Below are 18,203 nucleotides of genomic sequence, written 5' to 3' on the forward strand. Positions count from 1 at the left end.
CTTCTATCCTGTGTGTTCTATCCTTCTATCCTGTGTGTTCTATCCTTCTATCCTGTGTGTTCTATCCTTCTATCCTGTGTTCTATCCTTCTATCCTGTGTGTTCTATCCTTCTATCCTGTGTGTTCTATCCTTCTATCCTGTGTGTTCTATCCATCTATCCTGTGTGTTCTATACTTCTATCCTGTGTTCTATCCTTCTATCCTGTGTGTTCTATCCTTCTATCCTGTGTGTTCTATCCTTCTATCCTGTGTGTTCTATCCTTCTATCCTGTGTTCTATCCTTCTATCCTGTGTTCTATCCTTCTATCCTGTGTGTTCTATCCTTCTATCCTGTGTGTTCTATCCTTCTATCCTGTGTGTTCTATCCTTCTATCCTGTGTGTTCTATCCTTCTATCCTGTGTGTTCTATCCTTCTATCCTGTGTGTTCTATCCTTCTATCCTGTGTGTTCTATCCTTCTATCCTGTGTGTTCTATCCTTCTATCCTGTGTGTTCTATCCTTCTATCCTGTGTGTTCTGTCCTTCTATCCTGTGTGTTCTATCCTTCTATCCTGTGTGTTCTATCCTGCTATCCTGTGTGTTCTATCCTGCTATCCTGTGTGTTCTATCCTTCTATCCTGTGTGTTCTGTCCTTCTATCCTGTGTGTTCTGTCCTTCTATCCTGTGTGTTCTATCCTTCTATCCTGTGTGTTCTATCCTTCTATCCTGTGTGTTCTATCCTTCTATCCTGTGTTCTATCCTTCTATCCTGTGTTCTATCCTTCTATCCTGTGTGTTCTATCCATCTATCCTGTGTGTTCTATCCTTCTATCCTGTGTGTTCTATCCTTCTGTCCTGTGTGTTCTATCCTTCTATCCTGTGTGTTCTATCCTTCTATCCTGTGTGTTCTATCCTTCTATCCTGTGTGTTCTATCCTTCTATCCTGTGTGTTCTATCCTTCTATCCTGTGTGTTCTATCCTTCTATCCTGTGTGTTCTATCCTTCTGTCCTGTGTGTTCTATCCTTCTATCCTGTGTGTTCTGTCCTTCTATCGTGTGTTCTATCCTTCTATCCTGTGTTCTGTCCTTCTATCCTGTGTGTTCTATCCTTCTATCCTGTGTGTTCTATCCTTCTATCCTGTGTGTTCTATCCTTCTATCCTGTGTTCTATCCTTCTATCCTGTGTGTTCTATCCTTCTATCCTGTGTGTTCTATCCTTCTATCCTGTGTGTTCTATCCATCTATCCTGTGTGTTCTATACTTCTATCCTGTGTTCTATCCTTCTATCCTGTGTGTTCTATCCTTCTATCCTGTGTGTTCTATCCTTCTATCCTGTGTGTTCTATCCTTCTATCCTGTGTTCTATCCTTCTATCCTGTGTTCTATCCTTCTATCCTGTGTGTTCTATCCTTCTATCCTGTGTGTTCTATCCTTCTATCCTGTGTGTTCTATCCTTCTATCCTGTGTGTTCTATCCTTCTATCCTGTGTGTTCTATCCTTCTATCCTGTGTGTTCTATCCTTCTATCCTGTGTGTTCTATCCTTCTATCCTGTGTGTTCTATCCTTCTATCCTGTGTGTTCTATCCTTCTATCCTGTGTGTTCTGTCTTCTATCCTGTGTGTTCTGTCCTTCTATCCTGTGTGTTCTATCCTTCTATCCTGTGTGTTCTATCCTGCTATCCTGTGTGTTCTATCCTGCTATCCTGTGTGTTCTATCCTTCTATCCTGTGTGTTCTGTCCTTCTATCCTGTGTGTTCTGTCCTTCTATCCTGTGTGTTCTATCCTTCTATCCTGTGTGTTCTATCCTTCTATCCTGTGTGTTCTATCCTTCTATCCTGTGTTCTATCCTTCTATCCTGTGTTCTATCCTTCTATCCTGTGTGTTCTATCCATCTATCCTGTGTGTTCTATCCTTCTATCCTGTGTGTTCTATCCTTCTATCCTGTGTGTTCTATCCTATCCTGTGTGTTCTGTCCTTCTATCCTGTGTTCTATCCTTCTATCCTGTGTGTTCTATCCTTCTATCCTGTGTGTTCTATTCTTCTATCCTGTGTGTTCTATCCTTCTATCCTGTGTGTTCTATCCTTCTATCCTGTGTGTTCTATCCTTCTATCCTGTGTGTTCTATTCTTCTATCCTGTGTGTTCTATTCTTCTATCCTGTGTTCTATCCTTCTATCCTGTGTTCTATCCTTCTATCCTGTGTGTTCTATTCTTCTATCCTGTGTGTTCTATTCTTCTATACTGTGTGTTCTATCCATCTATCCTGTGTGTTCTATCCTTCTATCCTGTGTGTTCTATTCTTCTATCCTGTGTGTTCTATTCTTCTATACTGTGTGTTCTATCCTTATATCATTCTATCCATGTGTTCTATCCTTCTATTCTTCTGTACTGTGTGTTCTATCCTGCTGAGAGGCAGCAACTTTACCCAGAGTAGAGGCACCATGTGTTTACATTTACATTTACATTTACGTCATTTAGCAGACACTCTTATCCAGAGCGACTTACATGTTGGTGCATTCACCTTATGATATCCAGTGGAACAACCACTTTACAATAGTACATCTATATTTTTTTTTGGGGGGGGGGGAGTTAGAAGGATTACTTTATCCTATCCCAGGTATTCCTTAAAGAGGTGGGGTTTCAGGTGTCTCCGGAAGGTGGTGATTGACTCCGCTGTCCTGGCGTCGTGAGGGAGCTTGTTCCACCATTGGGGTGCCAGAGCAGCGAACAGTTTTGACTGGGCTGAGCGGGAGCTGTGCTTCCGCAGAGGTAGGGGGGCCAGCAGGCCAGAGGTGGATGAACGCAGTGCCCTTGTTTGGGTGTAGGGCCTGATCAGAGCCTGAAGGTACGGAGGTGCCGTTCCCCTCACAGCTCCATAGGCAAGCACCATGGTCTTGTAGCAGATGCGAGCTTCAACTGGAAGCCAGTGGAGTGTGCGGAGGAGCGGGGTGACGTGAGAGAACTTGGGAAGGTTGAACACCAGACGGGCTGCGGCGTTCTGGATGAGTTGTAGGGGTTTAATGGCACAGGCAGGGAGCCCCACCAACAGGGAGTTGCAGTAATCCAGACGGGAGATGACAAGTGCCTGGATTAGGACCTGCGCCGCTTCCTGTGTGAGGCAGGGTCGTACTCTGCGAATGTTGTATAGCATGAACCTACAGGATCGGGTCACCATCTGTGTCCCGTGTTTCACTGTGTGACTCCTCCTCGATGCCACCTAGGGTACAACTGTAGGACAGCGCAGCACTGGTGGAGGAATGGAGCATCTCGCTCTCTCCTTCTCCTCTCTCTCTTTTTCTCCCTCTCTCTCTCACTCTTTTGCTCTCTCTCCCTTCCCTTCTCCATCTCTCTCTCTCTCTCCCTCCCCCTCTCTCTCTTTCATCCTCTCTCTCTATGTCCCTCACCTTCTCCCTCCCTCTCTCTGGGGCACACCTATAGGACAGCTCAGCCCAGGTGTATCCCCCCACCACCCTCTCTCTGGGACACACCTATAGGACAGCTCAGCCCAGGTGTATCCCCCCCACCACCCTCTCTCTGGGGCACACCTATAGGACAGCTCAGCCCAGGTGTATCCCCCCACCACCCTCTCTCTGGGACACACCTATAGGACAGCTCAGCCCAGGTGTATCCCCCCACCACCCTCTCTCTGGGGCACACCTATAGGACAGCTCAGCCCAGGTGTATCCCCCCACCACCCTCTCTCTGGGGCACACCTATAGGACAGCTCAGCCCAGGTGTATCCCCCACCACCCTCTCTCTGGGGCACACCTATAGGACAGCTCAGCCCAGGTGTATCCCCCCACCACCCTCTCTCTGGGACACACCTATAGGATAGCTCAGCCCAGGTGTATCCCCCCACCACCCTCTCTCTGGGACACACCTATAGGACAGCTCAGCCCAGGTGTATCCCCCACCACCCTCTCTCTGGGACACACCTATAGGACAGCTCAGCCCAGGTGTATCCCCCCACCACCCTCTCTCTGGGACACACCTATAGGACAGCTCAGCCCAGGTGTATCCCCCCACTACCCTCTCTCTGGGACACACCTATAGGACAGCTCAGCCCAGGTGTATCCCCCACCACCCTCTCTCTGGGACACACCTATAGGACAGCTCAGCCCAGGTGTATCCCCCACCACCCTCTCTCTGGGGCACACCTATAGGACAGCTCAGCCCAGGTATATCCCCCACCACCCTCTCTCTGGGACACACCTATAGGACAGCTCAGCCCAGGTGTATCCCCCACCACCCTCTCTCTGGGGCACACCTATAGGACAGCTCAGCCCAGGTGTATCCCCCCACCACCCTCTCTCTGGGACACACCTATAGGACAGCTCAGCCCAGGTGTATCCCCACCACCCTCTCTCTGGGGCACACCTATAGGACAGCTCAGCCCAGGTGTATCCCCCCCACCACCCTCTCTCTGGGACACACCTATAGGACAGCTCAGCCCAGGTGTATCCCCCCACCACCCTCTCTCTGGGACACACCTATAGGACAGCTCAGCCCAGGTGTATCCCCCACCACCCTCTCTCTGGGGCACACCTATAGGACAGCTCAGCCCAGGTGTATCCCCCCCACCACCCTCTCTCTGGGACACACCTATAGGACAGCTCAGCCCAGGTGTATCCCCCCACCACCCTCTCTCTGGGACACACCTATAGGACAGCTCAGCCCAGGTGTATCCCCCACCACCCTCTCCCATTACCAAACAATGCTCACAGTGAGGGTGGGTGACAGGGACATTAGTTAGAACTACCCAGAGGCGTAAACAGTCAGATAGAAAAAACAATACAGAAGAAAACAGAAGAAAAAATTATGTTGGATGATGTCATTATGCTTGTCACTACAGGCCTATGGAAGTACATATAAACAGACACTTGAGGGTTGTTTGCCTACATTTACCTTGCCTGCTAATATATCTACTTCCTGGTAGGGAAAATTGACCACAATGACGTTACTTGAACAATCTTTCAACCAGTTCTGGTTTGAATCATGTTGTAATGAGGTCATTTCAACGTTGCACCGCTGGGCTATACAGTATCTATCATAGGTGACATACAGTATGATCCCTGTGAGATAATATATAACATTCTACAGGAAATCAGATTTTACATCTTACAGTACAAAATAGAGTATGATCCCTGTGGGATAATATATAACATTCTACAGGAATTCAGATTTTACATCTTCCAGTACAAAATAGCGGCAGTTATTCTCAGCAGCCCCATTTTATAAATTGAATATGGCTGCTTTTTAATTTTAATAACTCTAAAATGTGAAAATTGTACTGTGCTTCTGCTGCAATATGAGTTACAGCGAGAGAAATGGTTTCTCTTCTCCACTCAGTGGCAGATAAGAAAACTAAAGCACATTCAACCAAATTCAATTCCTATTGAATCATGGGCCACACAACTCTCTGGTCTCTTGGGAATAATTGGAGCTTTTAGAATAGATTCAGGTCGAGTAGTGTTTCTCCTGTCGGCTGAAAGAGTTTAAGGGACAGCGACTGTGAACCAGGGGAACGTCAGCTGGAGGAGGATGTTATTACAACTGGAATTGACAAAACACAAGTTGGTTTCTTGGCAACAAGCTTGTCCAAGCAAAGTAGAACTCATGCATAATTCATAACAATCTAATATATTTGTTTGTGTTTTGTTTATTCTTGTCATCAGTAATCTGTTTGTCTGATGGTTTATGTGTAAATCAATTAATTTGTTGGTTAACATGTGTACCCAGCAAAGGGAACCAACATTCATTTGTGCAGGAAAACAGTTAGAATACATGAGTGTATGTATTATACCCCCCAATCCTGTCCTCTGCATCTGGTATGCGTGATCATGCATGCCTAAATTATGATTTGCCGTCATTTTGTGTAAAGGGTTGTCAAATACAACAGGCATGGATAATCAGAAAAAACATGATGATTAAGCAAAGGGGAATACAAAAAAAGTCTAACAAAAAAAGAAGTAGTTTGTCTTTCCAATAAGTTTTCCTCCTGAATACCCTCCTCCTGAATACTTTCCTCCTGAATACTTTCCTCCTGAATACCCTCCTCCTGAATACTTTCCTCCTGAATACCCTCCTCCTGAATACTTTCCTCCTGAATACTTTCCTCCTGAAGAGATTGCATCTGTAACATTGGAACATCACCACTCCCATAACACAGGACTGAAACCATGGCAACCAATGCTGTCTAAAGCATGTTAAAGTCTTTGTATCCAAGATATTTACCAAACAGAGACTAACGCTGACTAACATAAGTAAGGAAGATAGACTCGGGTTTCTCCTGCTAAGGGGGAGATACTATTCCATTTCCTGTTTGTTCTCTGCTCCACTCCATAGACAGGGCTGGATTAAGAAATCATAGGCCCAGGTCTTTGTTTTGTTTTTTACACCACACAAATATAACGAAATGATTGGCTATTCTGACACTGACAAACTGAGATCAGTCTGGTCTCGAATTCAAACTAACAATAGCTCAGGCCAATGAAGCAAAACAATATTAAAAAGTCAAGTATTCACAGCCCTTGACTTTTTCCAAATGTTGTTGTGTTACAGCCTGAATTCAAAAAGGGATTACATTCAAGTTTAAGTATTCAACCCCTTTGTTGAGTCAAGCCTAAATATGTTCCAGAGTAAAAATTTGCTTCACAAGTCACATAATATGTTGCATTGACTCACTGTGTGTGCAATAATAGTGATTCACATTATTTTTTTATGACTACCTCATCTCTGTACCCCACACATACAATTATCTGTAAGGTCCCTCAGTCAAGCAGTGAATTTCAAACACAGATTCTAATGCCTCGCAAAGAAGGGCATCTATTGGTAGATTGGTACATATAAAAAAAGCAGACATGGAATATCCCTTTGAGCATGGTGAAGTTATTAACTAAACTTTGGATGGTGTATCAATACACCCAGTCACTACAAAGATACAGGCGTCCTCAGTTGCCGGAGAGGAAGGAAACCGTTAAGGGATTTCAGTGGTGACTTTAAAACAGTTACAGAGTTTAATGGTTGTGATAGGAGAAAACTGAGGATGGATCAACAACATTGTAGTTACTCCACAATACTAACCTAAATGACAGAGTGAAAAGACGGAAGCCTGTACAGTATAAAAATATTCCAAAACACGCATCCGGTTTTCAACAAGGCACTAAAGTAACATTGCAAAAAACCGTTTTGTCCTGAATACAAGCTGTTATGTTTGGAGCAAATCCAGTACAACACATTACTGAGTACCATTCTAGGTATCCCTTTTCCCTTTCCTTTCCCTTTCTCCATATTTCCAACCATAGTGGTGGCTGCATCATGTTATGGGTATGCTTGTAATCGTTAAGGACTGGGGAGTTTTTCAGGATAAAAAAGAAACGGAATGGAGATAAGCGAACTTGGTTCAGTCAGCTTTTTAACAGACACTGAGAGATGAATTAACCTTTCAGCAGGACAATAACCTAAAACAAAAGGCCAAAATCTACACTGGAGTTGCTTACCAAGAAGATAGTGAATGTTCCTGAGTGGCCGAGTTACAATTTTGACTGAAATCTGCTTGAAAATCTATGGCAATACTTGAAAATGGTTGTCTAGCATAGGCTACTTGTGCCTTTTTTAAATTGATATAGTTCTGTTCTTGTCTATGAGTATTCTGTATTATGTCATGTTTCATGTTTTGTGTGGACCCCATGAAGAGAAGTTTCTGCTTTTGCAACATCTAAAGGGGATCCTCATAAAATACCAAAAATACCAAAGATATGACAGGAAAGGGTAGGACAGGACAGGACAGGAAAGGATAGGACAGGGTAGTATAGGAAAGGGTAGGACAGGACAGGACAGGAAAGGATAGGACAGGATAGTATAGGAAAGGGTAGGACAGGACAGGACAGGAAAGGAAAGGACAGGATAGTATAGGACAGGAGAGTATAGGAAATGATAGGATAGGACAGGAAAGTATAGGAAAGGATAGGATAGGACAGGACAGGACAGGACAGGGAAGGATAGGAAATGAAAGGACAGGACAGGACAGGACAGGATGGGAAAGGACAGGAAATGAAAGGACAGGAGAGGAGAGGATAGCAGGATATCCACTAAGGCATCGCCTCACTACAGTCATGGACACCCTCAGTAAGAGAGACATTCAGACAGGTGCAGAGAATCCAGATGATAGATAGATACCAGCCACTGTTGATTCACCCCGAGTCCAAACGTTGCACAATATAACTGTGGGTGTAATCAACAGTTTGCAGGTCATGCTGTCTTCCCCGAACGACAGATGTGTGCGAAAACATTGCATTGTACATCTGTGTACTTTATGGGTTCATGAACTCCACAAAATTGTAACCCTCAAACAGTTCCAGCAAACTGATCAAAAAGGCACACATGCTACTGCTACCACCATGGTTTACAGTAGCTGGTATAGTAGTGCACTATATAGGGAACAGGGTGCCATTTGGGACACAACCACTGATCAAAGTTTTACATTGATTACATGGACATTATTAATACAGACCCTGTTCTGTGTGGGTTTACATTGATTACATGGACATTATTAATACAGACCCTGTTCTGTGTGGGTTTACATTGATTACATGGACATTATTAATACAGACCCTGTTCTGTGTGGTTTACATTGATTACATGGACATTATTAATACAGACCCTGTTCTGTGTGGGTTTACATTGATTACATGGACATTATTAATACAGACCCTGTTCTGTGTGGGTTTACATTGATTACATGGACATTATTAATACAGACCCTGATCTGTGTGGGTTTACATTGATTACATGGACATTATTAATACAGACCCTGTTCTGTGTGGTTTACATTGATTACATGGACATTATTAATACAGACCCTGTTCTGTGTGGGTTTACATTGATTACATGGACATTATTAATACAGACCCTGTTCTGTGTGGGTTTACATTGATTACATGGACATTATTAATACAGACCCTGTTCTGTGTGGGTTTACATTGATTACATGGACATTATTAATACAGACCCTGTTCTGTGTGGTTTACATTGATTACATGGACATTATTAATACAGACCCTGTTCTGTGTGGGTTTACATTGATTACATGGACATTATTAATACAGACCCTGTTCTGTGTGGGTTTACATTGATTACATGGACATTATTAATACAGACCCTGTTCTGTGTGGGTTTACATTGATTACATGGACATTATTAATACAGACCCTGTTCTGTGTGGTTTACATTGATTACATGGACATTATTAATACAGACCCTGTTCTGTGTGGGTTACATTGATTACATGGACATTATTAATACAGACCCTGTTCTGTGTGGGTTTACATTGATTACATGGACATTATTAATACAGACCCTGTTCTGTGTGGGTTTACATTGATTACATGGACATTATTAATACAGACCCTGTTCTGTGTGGGTTTACATTGATTACATGGACATTATTAATACAGACCCTGTTCTGTGTGGGTTTACATTGATTACATGGACATTATTAATACAGACCCTGTTCTGTGTGGGTTTACATTGATTACATGGACATTATTAATACAGACCCTGTTCTGTGTGGGTTTACATTGATTACATGGACATTATTAATACAGACCCTGTTCTGTGTGGGTTTACATTGATTACATGGACATTATTAATACAGACCCTGATCTGTGTGGGTTTACATTGATTACATGGACATTATTAATACAGACCCTGATCTGTGTGGGTTTACATTGATTACATGGACATTATTAATACAGACCCTGTTCTGTGTGGGTTTACATTGATTACATGGACATTATTAATACAGACCCTGTTCTGTGTGGGTTTACATTGGTTACATGGACATTATTAATACAGACCCTGTTCTGTGTGGGTTTACATTGATTACATGGACATTATTATACAGACCCTGTTCTGTGTGGGTTTACATTGATTACATGGACATTATTAATACAGACCCTGTTCTGTGTGGGTTTACATTGATTACATGGACATTATTAATACAGACCCTGTTCTGTGTGGGTTTACATTGATTACATGGACATTATTAATACAGACCCTGTTCTGTGTGGGTTTACATTGATTACATGGACATTATTAATACAGACCCTGTTCTGTGTGGGTTTACATTGATTACATGGACATTATTAATACAGACCCTGTTCTGTGTGGGTTTACATTGATTACATGGACATTATTAATACAGACCCTGTTCTGTGTGGGTTTACATTGATTACATGGACATTATTAATACAGACCCTGATCTGTGTGGGTTTACATTGATTACATGGACATTATTAATACAGACCCTGTTCTGTGTGGGTTTACATTGATTACATGGACATTATTAATACAGACCCTGTTCTGTGTGGGTTTACATTGATTACATGGACATTATTAATACAGACCCTGTTCTGTGTGGGTTTACATTGATTACATGGACATTATTAATACAAACCCTGATCTGTGTGGGTTTACATTGATTACATGGACATTATTAATACAGACCCTGTTCTGTGTGGGTTAAGTGCATCATTAAATGTCTGTGATTGGCTGATGAAACGTTGGTTATACGTGTGGTCAAGGAGCCGTGTTCTGAATGGTGCTGTCCACTACCAAGGCACCTGACTCTGTCACGCTATTAGAAGGGATATCATGTCTGATGGCAGAGTATTTATCAAGGCGAGTCCCAAATGCCATTTGGAATGCACACTTAGATCTCATCAAAACCAGACCATCTATGTGGCATGCATTCTCCCCTCCCCTTCTAGTGTGCATTGTATATGCATACATATCTTAATTTGATCACCCTGATGCAGGAGAAATTTCATGCAATGTAGGAAATGTATAACATCTAATGTATTTGAGGTTTAAAAAGGTTTGTAATTTCCACTTTGAAATGTCAGACTTAATTTTCCTTTACGAAAATATTCATTAATTATAATCCACATAATAATTCAAATTTCCTGTTGCTGCAGCATTATTTTCAGCCTCTAGCAAACTGGTTTAAATTAAGATCCTACATCTGTATGTCCACTATGGTCATTATTTTGTATGTAGTATTTTATTAGGCTCCCTATTTAGCCAGTGCTAAAGCAGCAGATACTCTTCCTGGGGTCCACACAAAACATGAAACATGACATAATACAGAACATGAATAGACAAGAACACCAGAGGGACAGTTCTACATACATTTAAAGTAAGAACACACACTTTCATACATGGATGGCTTCATAATCATGTGATTCATACTGGACTGAATGTAAGTGCAACACACCAACATGGAAACAAGGAGGTGGGTTGCAAATAGGCTGACACTTTTCAGACCCAGGATCGAACCCAGGTCTGTAGTGATGCCTCTAGCACTGTATTGCAGTGCCTTAGACCGCTGCGCCCCTCAGGATCCCAACTTTGTTTCGCTAAATTCCCCTGACGTGAATAAATCTACATTGTTTCTATAGTTACCACCCATAATGGGTATCCTGTGGTAAAGTATTGCATTTGCCAGCCGCTATGGGTTTCATTAGGTAAAATGCACCGTTCATGAACATGAAATAACTAGGCCTTGTTACAGTCTATCGCCCTTAACGAGTTAGCTGAGATATAGTGTAACTTGTTAGTCTACCACCCATGGAGGGTTAGCTGAGGTGCAACGGGTTGCAGTCTACCACCCATGAAGGGTTATCTGAGGTGCCACGGGTTGCAGTCTACCACCCATGAAGGGTTATCTGAGGTATAGTCCGAGGCTTTGGACCTGCCCATTAAATGAAGAAAGACCCGCTGAATATAAAGCCAGAATCAGATGGGAGTTTCACTAAAGGTCCTCGCTTCCCACTGAGGCTCTCACCTCAGCCACCGTGATCAGAGTTAACAGATGTGAACGTAGAACTCTTGAATCGTGTGGAGTTTCCTCCCTCTAAAGTTTCAACTTTATGGTTTCCACCTCAGCAACTTGTCTTACATTTGCACCTTCATTCCCCTACATCACATTCACACCCAGCAGCATTCACCAGTCACGCGTTACAGCGAACATTGAATTATAAAACATTATAGTGTCACGTTTGTCGTAGGAAGGAGCGGACCAAAGTGCAGCGTGATTATCGTTCCACATTTTTATTGAACTGTGAAACTATGCAATACATATAAATAAACTGAATAACAAAACAACAAACCGTGACGCAGAGGTGAAACATACACTAACTTAAAGACAATCTCCCACAAACCCAGGTGAAAAAAACCCTACTTAAGTATGATCTCCAATTAGAGACAACGAGGACCAGCTGCCTCTAATTGGAGATCATCCCAAACAAAACCCAACATAGAAATACAAAACTAGAACCTGACAACATAGAAAAACTAGACTAGAACACCCCCTGTCATGCCCTGACCTACACTACCATAGAAAATAACAGCTTTCTATGGTCAGGACGTGACATATAGTCACTTACTCTAGGCCTATCTGCTAAATGGTATGTACTGTTCGTATGCCATCTGTATATGTTTACTATGTGCTCTGAAAACATAACTCCTCCTCCTGCTGCTCCTCTTCTTCCTCCATTTCCTCTCCTCTCGTATGCTCTCTTCTTCTCCTGCTCTCTCCTTCTCCTCCTCCTCTCTCTCACCTCAGACTCATGTTTTGAGGTGAGCGGAAAGACTAATTACATGTCAAAATATCATTGGACTAGCCAAATATAATTAGCAACAGCAGAGTTGTGTCTCCTGGATGTTAAGTACAGGAGAAATGACTTTGGACATACTTTGCCAATTTCTCTAATTTCGGCCATAAGTGGAAGCTGTAAAGCGTGATGACAGTGTCAGCCATCTCAAATGTACTCCTGTGTTAGCTACCTTAAGTGAGGAGACCTTGTGCAATGTTACTGCTAAATACCTGATTAAAAGGATTTGATATCTCTTTCACTGTATCCCAAATGGCACCCTATTCCCTATATAGTGCACTACTTTTGACCACAGCCCTATGGGCACCCTGGTGAAAAGTGGTGAACTACAACGGTTTGTGACGGTGTCCTGTGTCTTGGTTAGTGATTGTTGCCGGACTAGTAGGACTTCCAGGATGTGGAGCAGACAGATATGAGCTTGAATAATGTTCTCATATAGTATTAGATGAGAACATTCAGTAGTTAATGAATTTCAAGGGGGATTAAACTGGGGCACAGACATTTTCAAAAATGTTCATGTGGGCCGTATTTTATTAATTGACAGTAATTGACTCACATTAAAATGAAAGTTGTACTCTTGTATGATGCAATTCCATTATTCAGGGTACATAAATACCTCCTATACAATCCCCTATACATACATGTAAAACATGGAAATGTTATGTTATTTTACATGTTATAAACCTTGTAAGACATTATGTAGGCTTATACAAGCTTGTAACGAGTTATAAAGCATTATAGATACAAGTAAAGTGGTACCCAAAGTACATTTCTCTACACCCCTTCAGTGTCTGAGTACATTACTTTGTCCTAAATGCCACCCTATTGCCTATATAGTGCACATAGGGAATAGGATGAAATTTGGGACACGTCTTCTACCCCTTACAGTCATGACTAGTGTTACCCTGGGCCATGTTAGGAGTCATTTGAGAAAGAGTCATGGACAACCTTGATGTCAGCAAGGACTTACCAACACATTCATGATGACCTTGTGTAATTTTTCCCCATCTGACTGGTTGATCTATAGGGACAGCAGAGCCATAATATTTGAATGAATTATATTAGTAAAATAATGATGGTTTGACTGTATCACAATAATGTGTGGGTCAGTGCACAGCTATTTATACTGTTGGTCATATTATGCAGATGAATCTGCTCCCACTCTCCTACATTAACTGAATCAGTTTACATTTAAACACTAACTGAATCAGTTTACATTTAAACACTAACTGAATAAGTTTACATTTAAACACTAACTGAATCAGTTTACATTTAAACACTAACTGAATCAGTTTACATTTAAACACTAACTGAATCAGTTTACATTTAAACACTAACTGAATCAGTTTACATTTAAACACTAACTGAATAAGTTTACATTTAAACACTAACTGAATCAGTTTACATTTAAACACTAACTGAATCAGTTTACATTTAAACACTAACTGAATCAGTTTACATTTAAACATGAACTGAATAATTGTACAATAAAACATTAACTGAATCAGTTTACATTAAAACATTAACAGAATAATTTTACATTAAAACATTAACTGAATCAGTTTACATTAAAAACATTAACTGAATCAGTTTACATTTAAACATTAATTGAATCAGTTAACATTTAAATATGAAATTAATCAGTTTACATTAAAACATTAACTGAATCAGTTCACATTAAAAACATTCTGAATCAGTTTACATTTAAACATGAACTGAATCAGTTTACAATAAAACATTAACTTAATCAGTTTACATTAAAACATTAACTGAATCAGTTCACATTAAAACATTAACTGAATCAGTTCACATTAAAAAATGACTTAATCAGTTTACATTTAAACATGAACTGAATCAGTTTACAATAAAACATTAAAGTAATCAGTTTACATTAAAACATGAACTTAATCAGTTTACATTTAACCATGAACTGAATCAGTTTAAAATAAATGTCACGTCCTGACCATAGTAAGATGTTATTTTCTATGGTAGAGTAGGTCAGGGCGTGGGGGTGGGGGTGTTTTGGGGTTTTCTATGTTTTGTAGTTCTATGTTTAGGTTCTAGTTTTCTATTTCTGTGTTGTTGTTTTTTGGGATGAACTCCAATTAGAGGCAGCTGGTCCTCGTTGTTTCTAATTGGAGATCATACTTAAGTAGGGTTTTTTTTCCACCTGTGTTTGTGGGTAGTTGTCTTCTGTTTAGTTTTCTGTACCTGACAGAACTGTTGGCTGTTTGTTTGTTATTTTTTCTTTAGTGTTCTGAGTTAAAATAAATATTCATCATGAGCAATCAACACGCTGCGCTTTGGTCCCCTCTCTACGACAGCAGTTACAATAAAACATTAACTTCATCAGTTTACATTAAAATGATAACTGAATCAGTTCACATTAAAAACATTACTGAATCAGTTTACATTTAAACATGAACTGAATCAGTTTACAATAAAACATGAACTGAAACAGTTTACATTTAAACACTAACTGCCTTTGACTCAGTTATGAGTAGGTCTATCCTCCATAGAGATGACTTGGCAACCTGTTGAGTGCATCCTATATCTTCATTGTGAAAAGCTGGTTTCCACATGCACATATATATATTTTAAATGTAACGAATTGCACATCAAACCAGCTCATTTAATTTATCTTCAATATTGCCAATTATTCCCGTCCCCCGGCCTCAAGCGCGCACTCATCTCTGACTTCTGCATGCAGTGCGCTGTGCTGGTTACAGGCGGTGAGCTTGAAAACTGGTAGGCTACTTTTGTCTCTCTCTGTTATGGACAGAAAAGGGGGCAATTCGAGCGTTTGTTAGTAAGAGGGAGATGTCACCAGCAGAACAAACTTAAATCATGACAAACCATTTTTGACAGCATAGCTAACTAGCTAGCTAGCTAGCTAACCAGCAGATTTACATCATAATTCGCTATGATCAGCTAATAGCCACTCTTTTCCGTATTTCACTCATCTGTCTCTAGTTAGTCACTAAAGTCGTCTCCAGGCTGGAATTGTTTGTTTGACAGCAAGAGAGCTGGCAGATGGACGAGATTAGTTAGTAACCTACTACTAGGAATCACTGGCATTAACTTGCTTACAATAACTGAACAATGTGTTGTAAATAGGCCAATGCTATAGAGACAGTTTGTATATTATGAGACAGTTTGTATGTTATGAGACAGTTTGTATATTATGAGACAGTTTGTATATTATGAGACAGTTTGTATATTATGAGACAGTTTGTATGTTATGAGACAGTTTGTATGTTATGAGACAGTTTGTATATTATGAGACAGTTTGTATGTTATGAGACAGTTTGTATATTATGAATTTCGAGTTATGAATATTAAATAAGAAAGTAGATTTTTAGGGGGTTGCCACTTTTTCATTTTGAGCACCTGCCCCCTCAAAGGTCTGCGTGCACTGCCCTGGTGTGTGTGTGTGTGTGTGTGTGTGTGTGAGGGGATGAAGTGAGGGATTTAATTTACTTACCTTGTTCCTTTCTCATTAAATAATTGTTGCTGGGTGAATAATTAACTTTTCAGCCTATGTATTGAAGGATGTTTATAAAAAGATTGCACACATCTAGGTGTTTTTTCTTTTTCATAAAATAATACAAAACATTTTTATTTCACACGGGACATAAAGTTATGTACTTCTGTGCCATTTTTTGTCCTTACATTCTTTGTGAAGGTTCGAAGTGAGAGGGAGATTTAGGCTACTGGCAGTAAATAGAAGAAACGTGCTTTCCTTTCCTCTCCTCTCTATCATTTGACCTGCTATGAGGAGGGGGAGACCGGGAAACGGGCAGCTACCATCCGCGCCGTTTCCGTGGGGTGGAGTACCATGGTTATGCAATCCTTTTTCCTGAACGGTTTTGCCTACGTTGAACAATACCAATGCTTGCGTTTGGAAATGTTTTAAATACCTTGAACAAATGATAAAGAGCGCAACAGATATCATCCTAGGAAAATATATCCCTATTTTGTAACCTGTGAGCCAACCTCCCTCACCGCTGTTGCAGCAGCAGAGAGGAGCGGAGTATCAATCTCAGGCTGTCCACGGTTTCCAGGGTGACATGTTCCCGTAGGAAACATAAAAAACCCGCTAATTAGAATAGTTCAGGAAAAAATATCAACCGAAAAAGAAAGCGACAGTAGCCTCGTAATAATAATAGCCTAAGCATTGAGAACGGAAGAAAAGAGAACAACAAAATCGTTCCGGAAGATAACCCAGACCCGCTCAATAGGCTATCGCCTAAAGACATACCGGTAAAGAGGATAGTTTCTATAGAAAAACGTAGAAAAATTGATATGTAGCCTAAGGTTTTTGAAAGCAATTGTTGCGTTTAACAGCCTATAGAGGAATTTAATCAATCAGCACCACCCACGTTTGGACAGCTCCCTTCGTCCCCTCCTTTCTCTCCCTCTCCCTCTCTCAACCTTTTTTCTTCTCCCGGTCGAGCTAAATGCTTATTGTAGCCTGGCGAAATTGCGTGTTGATACCACTTCCCTATTCGCATTGAGATTTCCGTTATTAGTTTAAACAGATTCAATGTTACACTATTAAAGGTTTCATCCGTTCAGATTTGTCCAATCCTGGTGAGAGTGAGAGAGCGCTGGAATTAATGAAACGATCGCATCTCTTCTTCTTGCAGGAACGATTCTTGGGGAACCTGGTCGAGTAAAGGATGTAAAACCGTACTAACCGATGCATCCCATACAAAATGCTTATGTGATCGTGTATCTACCTTCGCCATTTTGGCACAGCAACCAAGAGAAATTGTAAGTAGTGGGATTTTTGTTCTATTCATTTATGGATTAATGCAGAGGAGGGTGCTAGAATGTGCTTCATTGCTTTGCTTTGGTTGGAATTTCAATCGATGTGTTTGTTTCGCCATAATCAGGGGTCCTTCTCTTGTTTAGTGTAGCCTATAGGTGAAGGTGAGTCTCTTTTGATGAATCTCAGTCTGGATGTGCTGTCTAGATGATTTTGATAATGCTCTGCATTGGTGAGCTTGACTGGCTTTGGTGTGTGTGTGTGTGTGTGTGTGTGTGTGTGTGGTTACACAGGCCAGTGCATGTTGTTGACTGACTTTAGTCTACAGGTTGTGTATTGGCTCTGCTCATCAATTCATATTCAATTATTACATGTATAGATATATGAGTTCAATGAGAAGTGTCATGTTATCTTCCAAAATATTACCGTCACATAATGAACTAGGTCTAATTAGATTGTTTACCATGTCATATTCAGTTTTTTATTTCAAATATTAGCTAGGCTCACATTCCTGTTTGTTACTGATTTATGTGACAGGTAACAGTGCCAGTGATTTGCAACATTATGTTATAAGAGGAGAATAAAAAGGATGAGGGATCGGGGCCCTCACGACTGACTGTCACGTGTGAAATCATATCTGTTGCTCAGCAGTTCCACCGTTACTCAAATGTTGTGACTGGAATAGAGACAAGTGTGATCTGTGGGAATGATAGCATTGTGTTCCCCTCTAGCAGCAGTGCACCAGGTTAATAACTCTGATCAGTGCCTTGCCCTGCCCATGTCAC

The 18,203-nt window shown here is 41.1% G+C and overlaps 1 protein-coding gene across 1 annotated transcript in view; it reads left to right on the plus strand.

The window, feature by feature from the left end:
* adgrb3 (adhesion G protein-coupled receptor B3) overlaps window positions 1-18,203 on the plus strand; it is a gene marked incomplete in the record, with an annotated part of 281,919 nt that overhangs the window by 136,411 nt on the left and 127,305 nt on the right. Inside the window, 1 exon segment of the mRNA XM_029697579.1 lies at window positions 17,297-17,423. Within this exon segment, the coding sequence (XP_029553439.1) occupies window positions 17,297-17,423 (127 nt within the window).

This window comes from Salmo trutta, chromosome 18 (genome assembly GCF_901001165.1).
Source record: "Salmo trutta chromosome 18, fSalTru1.1, whole genome shotgun sequence".
Taxonomy (NCBI): domain Eukaryota; kingdom Metazoa; phylum Chordata; class Actinopteri; order Salmoniformes; family Salmonidae; genus Salmo; species Salmo trutta.